Genomic DNA, 8,170 nt, shown 5'->3' with positions numbered 1-8,170 from the left:
GGGCAAATTAAACAAGTCTGAAACTTAAAACCCAAAGCCACATACATTGAGAATGGTCTTTCTGTGGTTTTGGAAACTTCTATTTTTGAAACTTTTTTTTAAAACATTGCATATTCACGGTCATGGTATTTTTCATTGAAAGAAGCTGCTTAAATGTTATAAGAATTGTCAACCAGGCAATTCGTTTTTTCATTAAAAACACAAATTATATCAATTCAATTATTATTTATGAATGCAGGATGTTCATAATATTCTGGTGTGATCCTGTCTCTTTTGGTCATCTCTCTCGTTTTGACTCTAGGTGGCGCTAATCCTCGGTTATGCTGAATGATAACTACCTCACCGCAAGAAGAAAGCGAAGAAGAAGAAGAAGAAGAAGAAGAAGAAGAAGAAGAAGAAGAAGAAGAAGAAGAACTGCTTCCGGTAACAGTCAACATGGCGTTCAGTTTTGGCGGTGTTGCAGCTAATACAGCGTCAAGTATGTGCGTTTTATATTGAATTTGAGAGTACTTTAATCAGGCGGGAAATATGACCTTTATTAAATGTAATCATGGCGTTATTTGGCTGTGTTTACATTAGCGAGAACTGTAAAATAGTCATCTGATGGCTCATATCAGGCTACCGTAGCATGCGCAGGGGGGTTCCATCTACCGGCTAAAGATACAATCACGACAAATTGCTCGTTGTGAAGTTCAGGCACAAATGTTGCAGGTCGTTGAAAGTATGTTATTTAACGTTCATCATTATACTCGTGCTGTCAGGGAGAGTCTCTGTCGCTAGCTCTTGCGGCTAACGAACGCTCCTCGCGAGTTAAATGTTTATCAATGTAAGCTAACGTTTGTTTTTGTTTTCTAAAAATGAGTTTTGCTGTCCTCACTGTACTGTCCTGTAGCTGTACTGTCCTCAACATTCACAGCTCCCTCTCTGTGTCTCTCTCTCTCTCTCTCTGTGTCCTTGTGAAGCTGCCCCCGGGTTTTCATTCGGCTCATTTGGTGCCAAGACCACAGCATCTACAGCCTTTGGCTTCGGCCCCGCAGCCACCACCACCACCGCCTCATCCGGATTCGGCAGTAAGTGCAGGGCCCTGGTCCTCGCCGACAGGTCCCAGGTGTCGATCACTGGAGAGATGCACCGGTGTTTACCTCTTGACAAGCCCGTTTTGATCTGTGTGATGATCCACTGCGTCGCAGCATCTGTGAAGCAGCAGTTGGGAGTTAACCAGATGTGTTTCTGCCATATGAACCAGTTTCTTCATGTACATTTTACATGGGCATCATCGCTGCAGCGGTTCGACAGCTTTCCACCTGTTTTCGTTCTAAGATAAATGCACATTGTTGTAACCTGAGGAAAAAATCTGATACTAATATCCAATTTTTCATGGCAGCGTGTCCCTTGTGTTTTGATTGAAAAACACTGTTACTGTCTCCATAGGGTGTGAAGAGAAAAAAATGAAGTGAAAAACAATGCGGTCTTGACAGATATTGAATATACACTTGGCCAGTAGTATTTAGCTTTTAGGAAAGATGAGAAGAGTGAACCCATGAATGTATTTTCAGAGCAAAATTAACCACAGCGTAATCTATAGTTACCAAAGTTGGATGAAGAGGGACTGCTTTCAGTATTGGTTGTTGCCATTTTGTTTTACTCACACTACAAAACAACAAATTCAAATGATTTAGTCTTTTTGTACTCAAATGTAATCACGTGCCAGTTTAACTCACGGTCTACTTTGTGCTTTTCCTCGGTAGCTCTTACAGCCCCTGGTTTTGGGGCAGCTACCACCGCTGCCGCCGCTGCACCAGCCACGGGATTTGGTTTTGGCTCCACCAACACAGGTAACATACACAGGTTATATACAAGGCGTTTAGCTTTTTAGTATCATCTATTCCAAAGACACATGACAAACGTTTTCACAGTTAAAGGGGCAGTAAGCGATTCTAAAGCAATACACGTTTTATGAAAATCAGCAAATATTTCCTCACAGTCCGTTAGCTGAAGCTTTGGTGCGTCAGCCAAGGCTCTGTAAATCGAAAACAAAAAATGGCGCGTACCGCACTACACAACATTACGAGCGCAGTTTTTAGCCAACTGCACCTTATGAGACGTGCTGGCGGGTGGCGCTGCAACTCCGCCGTTTTGGCCTAGTGGTTAGTGTGTCAGAATCCGTCACCGAGGACCTGGGTTTCCGGCTGGCTCGAGCAGTAAAATCAAAACAACAGAGAGAGAAACACGCTTTCTCCAGAATCGCTTAATTCCCCCTTTAATGTGCCCATTATATGCCTGATTTCCTGACATTTAATACCTCTGTGTCGTTCTCTCTTTTTATTGCTGCCTGCCTGCCTGCACTGGTTGCAGGATTTGGGGGGCTGGGAGCTGGAAACACCACGGCTGGTGGGTTTAGTTTTGGGGGGTTTGGTTTAAATGCCAACCCAGCGGCAGTCAGCTTTAATGTGGGGTGCTTTGGTACAGCAACCACCACTGGCACTGTTTTCAATTTTGGTAATAGCCTGGCTAGCACAGGTAGATGACCTTTGATTGACTACTCGGTACCGTCTGTGTCTGTAAACACACATTTTCATCCATGTTCACATTTCTGTGGTGCAGTGATTTTTCATCTCACCTAGTGATTTACCTCATAACACATTGTTACATTGTTGTTTCCATTTGCATGAGGAGACATATTTTTAAAATTCTGCACTCATTTCATTTTATTCCTGTTGAAAGACAGTGAATTTTCACCTTACATGCAAGACAGAAGAACAGTGGTGAATGGAAAAAAAAACTCCCTTTTCCTTTTTTATGAAATCATGCTTTTCTCTTCTACTAATGTCATGTAGTCTGTGATTTATTCTGTTGTTCTCTCGTCTTCGTCTTGTGTCTTGTCTTTGGTCTCATTTGGCTTGATTTGCTTTGTTTTCATAGGCACATTTGGTGGCTTTGGGACGACTACAACCACTGCTGCTGTGCCCGGGTCCACTTTTAACTTTGCTGCTCCCACTAACACCACAGGTCCGCTGCCTTCAGTTTTAACAAAGCTATGAACTTTTTTATTAATGATTTATTAATGATTATTACTATGATTGTGTTCAAAACTGAAAGAATGCATGCACACAACACTTTATTTTTTTAAACGTACAGTAGCTTCCACAAGATGTCTCACTCACCCTGTCACAAGAAGTCAATTTACAGCGATCCTGCAAGTTTACAGCAAGTTTCTGTAGAATATGGATGATATTTTTTCTCATTCTCCTTTTGTTTTAGGGGGCCTGTTTGGTAACACACAGAACAAAGGGTTTGGTTTCTCCTCTGGGCTCGGCACAGGGACGGCTGCCGGGGCGACAGGATTTGGGACCGGGTTAGGAGCAACTAGTCTGGGTGGCTTTGGAGGATTTAATATCCAGCCAACTCAGCTGCAGCAAGGTGAGAGCCTAAATTTTCTAAATTACATGTTTTATCGTTTCTCTGTGAAAATTACAACGTCTGTCAGATTGCAGGAATCTTAAATCAGTCTGTTTGAGATGATTGTGCCATGGGGTTTGTATTTCTCTCATTTCAAAATTAAGCAGCAATCAAATTATATCATACAGCTTTTGCACCGATTTAGAAATACAGCAGGCTCACCGACTATCTTCACCAAAGTGCTGTACACCTGTCGCTGCTGTAGAGGGCGACAACAGGCAGGCAGTGACAGATCTAAACACTATCAACAATCCCACAGTGTCTGAGGCTGAATTGTAAGGTGTGAGTTACACAGAAAATAAAGCTGGGAAAAAGGATTTGTTAGAAACAAAAAAATCTTTAAATCCCTTGTTTTTCGCCTAAGAACTTTACACAAAATTTTGTGTCAAAAAGTCATTTTCCCTCTCCTTCACCGTACCAGGAAACTTGTTCGGTCAGCAGCAGAGTCAGGCCCAGCCCACCCAGCTTTACCAGCAGGTCACTGCTCTGTCAGCTCCCACCTTGTTGGGAGATGAGCGTGACTCCATCTTGGCCAAATGGAACCAGCTGCAGGCTTACTGGGGCACTGGGAAGGGCTACTACAGCAACAACAACCCCCCTGCGGACTTTACCCTTGAGAACCCGTTCTGCAGGTTCAAGGTAAAAAGGGATCGTATATTAGAGGAGGTTTTTTGGTTCCTTTTTTTTTTGGTTGAATAACAAATGTTGTTCATCTGTGTTGTGGTTCCTAGGCAGTGGGATACAGCTGTGTCCCAGTGAGTAAGGATGAGGATGGCCTGGTGGTCTTGATTCTCTGTAAAAAGGAAGCTGACGTGCGAGCACAGCAGCAGCACCTGGTGGAGTCTCTCCACAGGGTGCTGGGAAACAACCAAACACTCACTGTCAACGTAGATGGTGTCAAAGCCCTGCCAAATGACCAGTAAGTGTCCATAACATGTCATACTGTACTGCTACCACACACACACACACACACACACACACACACACACACACACACACACACACACACACACACACACAGGGTTTCCATATTCTAAGCGCAGAAGGTGAGAGGATTTTTTTAGCTATCGGCAATTCTTCACGTGTCTTCTGTCTCTCAGGACAGAGGTGATCGTCTACGTGGTGGAGCGTTCCCCTAATGGCACCTCCAAGCGGATTCCCGCTACCACGCTCTTCGGTTTTCTGGAGCAGGCCAACGTCAAGGTGCAGCTCACCCAGATCGGAGTGGCCATGACTGTCACACGCACAGAGCTGTCTCCTGCACAGCTCAAGCAGCTGCTGCAAAACGCTCCCGCAGGTACACGTGTGTTTGTGTCATTTCCTTCGCCAACCTCAGCACATTTATGGTTATGTGATGTTAATCAACTGGAATTGTAGCTGAGATGTTGTCTCTCCTAATCAGGAGTGGACCCAATCATTTGGGAGCAGGCCAAGGTGGACAACCCTGACCCAGAGAAGTAAGTCGGTTAAGAGCAAATATCACAAAAAGAACAGAAGTTCAAGACTTTCCAAAAGCGATGGTTTAGGAATAATGAGGGGGGCGGGGCTTCAAATCCTCTAATAGCTCTTCTCCACTCTTACTCAACTTTGCATTAAGTTTTACTGAATAAAACCAATTACTCTACTATATAGAACATTTTCATTTACAATGAACTTCACAAAATTAAAAGTAATGTATGAACTGTATTTATGTATTCTATCTAGTCTTATCCACCACTCTTTACAGTACAAGTCAAATTCATCCATTCACGACACAAAAAGATGGCCTGATGGTCTCCTGACCAGTGGTTTAGTTGTCTAAACAAAGTCAATGGAAAAAATTGCAGTTGCATGTTGTTACTGAGAGTCTTGTAATGTTTTCCTCAGGTTAATCCCAGTGCCCATGGTGGGTTTTAAAGAGCTGCTCCGCAGGCTGCAGACCCAGGAGCAGATGACTAAACAGCACCAGACCAGAGTGGATGTAAGTGAAAACACTGCTGCCCTTGTTTCCACTTTTAGTTCTTTAAATGTCCTCAAAACACTTCACTGGACAAGGACACCAAGCCTTCTGACAATCAACGAAGGAGTTTTACAGCAGATTGCGCGGTGTCATGGTCGGGGTCACACAGATGTGCGATTCATGCTACCTACCAACAGGTTGTTTACAGCTGGAATTTTTTATTTTCTTTTACAAATCCAGCTGCAAGAGGCAGTGGCAGGGATGCAGAGATGTTTTTAAAATGATTTTGCCTTATATAGCTGTGAGCCAGTATATTTGGACAATATAATAATTTAGATGAAAAAAGCCAGGTGTTGTTTACAGCTGATTATGCTAAAATAAACCTCTCTGAGAAGTATTTTAACAATTCCCTCCCCCATGTTTTCACTCACTTATACACATATATTTAAATATATATATATATATGCCCCGACAGATAATCTCCAGTGACATCAGTGAACTCCAGAAGAACCAGGCAACCACGGTGGCAAAGATCGCCCAGTACAAGAGGAAGCTGATGGATCTCTCTCACAGAGTGCTGCAGGTAGCCGCCTCACTCTTCTAACTTCATTCTGTGAACATTTTCCTGCTCTCCTTTTCCAAGAATAGTAAAATGAACCGTGTTGACTACCATCTGAATACTCTGCGGAGTATGAAAGGAATGCCCTTGAACTATCTACATTGTCCTCTGCTTTATCTACGCTGCTTCAATAATTCTTACATATTTATCACTCTTCCTCCTCCTCCTCCTCTGTTTTCTTGGCAGGTGCTGATTAAACAGGAGAACCACAGGAAGAGTGGTTACGCCATCCAAGTGGATGAGGAGCATCTCCGGGTGCAGCTGGACACGATTCAGTCTGAACTCAATGCCCCCACACAGTTCAAGGCAAGTGTGTCTCACCTGTGGCTGTTACAAGTACACACTGCCCCGAGTGCTCATTTTTTTCATCCATTAATCCTATTTTTTACACTTGAAATCACGGTAAAGAAGTTTTAAATGGTCTGATGTCATGTTCACAGTTTTTAATCAACAAGCACTTTATACTGTCAGTGTAATGTAAGAAAATTAGTCATTAAAACTGGGGGAAAAACAAAAAAACTTGGAGTTGTATTTTTGCAAATGCACATTACTTATGTTTTAAGTTGCTGTCAGACTACTAACTTGAGGAAATGCCTCTATTAATAAGTCATATTTGTGCCGTCTTATCTTCCAGGGTCGTTTGAACGAATTGATGTCCCAGATCCGGATGCAGAACCACTTCGGAGCAGTGAGATCAGAAGAACGGTACAGCGTCGACGCCGACCTTCTCAGAGAGATCAAACAAGTAAGAGTGGGACAATTTACAGATTGTGTCTCATGTTTCATGTGCCAAAAGCCATCTCCTATTGACTCCCAACTGATCGAGAATCCTCCCGAGCGCTGCTAAATATTGACTGATATTATAGATGATTTCTATATTTAATAAAGTTCATTAAATGCGTATACTCCTAGTCCAAAAATAAGGAACGGAAATCTGTAATTCTAAGAATTGTTGTCCAATTACGAGAGATTTCCGATTAGTTAATAAAAGCTCCGCCATCCACTCTAACACCTTTTACTAACATCTCACCTTTAGCACTTGAAGCAGCAGCAGGACGGCCTCAGTCATCTGATCAGCGTCATCAAAGACGACTTGGAAGACATCAAGCTTATCGAGCATGGGCTGAGCGACAGTGGACACATGAGAGGAGGCCTGCTGAGCTGAGTTGACCCGACCGATAAGCATACGTACGCTCTGACTCCCATCAATCTCCTGGGGAGAGTCACGCCCGTCCTGAAGAAACATGCCAACATGTCCTTCCTGTCGTATCGAATTGGATGCTCTTTTGGAACAAAATCTGGCTTTGGGTTTGATAACGATCATTTTTATAGAAAGATCAGTTTGGTATAACTACCCCTTTATCCCCTATCTCCACCAGCTCAATGGAAAGACTCAACATCGCCTAATAATAGCTGGCTTCCCTTATGTCTGATCAGATTACGGATACGCGACTACGCATGTGACCGTCATGTAAACAAGGCGTGGGATTAAGTGTGTCGTGAGTGAAAAGACTGTAAATACATCTTTGTATTTCTTTTTTTATGCTGTTGGAATATTATTAAAAATTCAATTTACATTGGAAACAAGTGCATCTCTTTCCTAATGTATATTCTTTAAAGGAAGCCTAATGTTGTTTTTTTAATTCCTGAATAGGTTACACACACTCATGCATGCACATTGTTGTGGTTTCTGTGTGTTTACCTCTTCAGACCAGCTCTCTCCAACATCTCATCAAAGTAGGGCTTGGGTTGATAGGATTCATGTCCTGGATTCACATCGCCGCAAGGACGAAAGACTGATTGGCAGTTCAACTGATTAAGCAGCTTTCCGACAGATTATATCCCCTCATGCTGGGGGTCACCCACATCTTAAGGGTCTGAAATACACACCAGTGTCGAGAGCACAGGTAGAGATTATCTATACATACTTGCTACCTTTTGTGGAAGTAGTGGCTAATGGTAGTAAGATCATGGAAAGCCCAGGCAGCCAAGAAAACTTAACCAAGACCACAAAATAAAAAACATTTACAGTATGTAATTAAAAACTAATGGACATGTAATCCCAACAATAGTTTGATTAAAACACTTTATTTGCAGTGTTCAAAATCTCCTGCTATAGTGTATAATGTTTAGGGCTGCAAGTAATAATTTTC

At 42.7% G+C, this 8,170-nt stretch overlaps 1 protein-coding gene across 3 annotated transcripts; it reads left to right on the top strand.

Annotated features, from left to right (window-relative positions):
* The first annotated feature begins 377 nt into the window (after window positions 1-377).
* On the top strand, window positions 378-7,601 carry nup54 (nucleoporin 54). Of its 3 annotated transcripts, XM_035607317.2 has the most exons (15): window positions 378-478; window positions 963-1,070; window positions 1,749-1,835; window positions 2,356-2,391; window positions 2,923-3,009; window positions 3,262-3,420; window positions 3,881-4,098; window positions 4,191-4,378; window positions 4,560-4,756; window positions 4,862-4,916; window positions 5,326-5,419; window positions 5,874-5,981; window positions 6,204-6,323; window positions 6,652-6,762; window positions 7,054-7,601. In XM_035607317.2, the coding sequence occupies exons 1-15, from the start codon at window positions 436-438 to the stop codon at window positions 7,180-7,182; spliced, it is 1,740 nt and encodes a 579-aa protein (XP_035463210.1). In that variant the 5' UTR covers window positions 378-435; the 3' UTR covers window positions 7,183-7,601. The 3 variants fall into 3 exon arrangements, with proteins under 3 accessions (XP_035463210.1, XP_035463211.1, XP_035463212.1); XM_035607318.2 differs by lacking the exon at window positions 2,356-2,391 and having other exon boundaries at window positions 406-478; XM_035607319.2 differs by lacking the exons at window positions 2,356-2,391; window positions 2,923-3,009 and having other exon boundaries at window positions 406-478.
* The last annotated feature ends 569 nt before the right edge of the window (window positions 7,602-8,170 follow it).

The sequence above is a fragment of the Scophthalmus maximus genome, chromosome 20 (assembly GCF_022379125.1).
Source record: "Scophthalmus maximus strain ysfricsl-2021 chromosome 20, ASM2237912v1, whole genome shotgun sequence".
NCBI classification, from domain to species: domain Eukaryota; kingdom Metazoa; phylum Chordata; class Actinopteri; order Pleuronectiformes; family Scophthalmidae; genus Scophthalmus; species Scophthalmus maximus.
The sequence above is the reverse complement of the archived record's forward strand: the minus strand, read 5'-3'. Positions and strand labels throughout refer to the sequence as shown.

What these genes read in the sequence shown, in the direction of transcription:
- nup54 (XM_035607317.2), top strand. Translation starts at nt 436, where the DNA reads ATGGCGTTCAGTTTTGGCGGTGTTGCAGCTAATACAGCGTCAA. An exon ending in AGCTGGAAACACCACGGCTG is followed by an intron (nt 2,392 to 2,922) that starts GTGGGTTTAGTT and finishes TTGTTTTCATAG; the next exon opens with GCACATTTGGTGGCTTTGGG. An exon ending in AAAGCCCTGCCAAATGACCA is followed by an intron (nt 4,379 to 4,559) that starts GTAAGTGTCCAT and finishes TCTGTCTCTCAG; the next exon opens with GACAGAGGTGATCGTCTACG.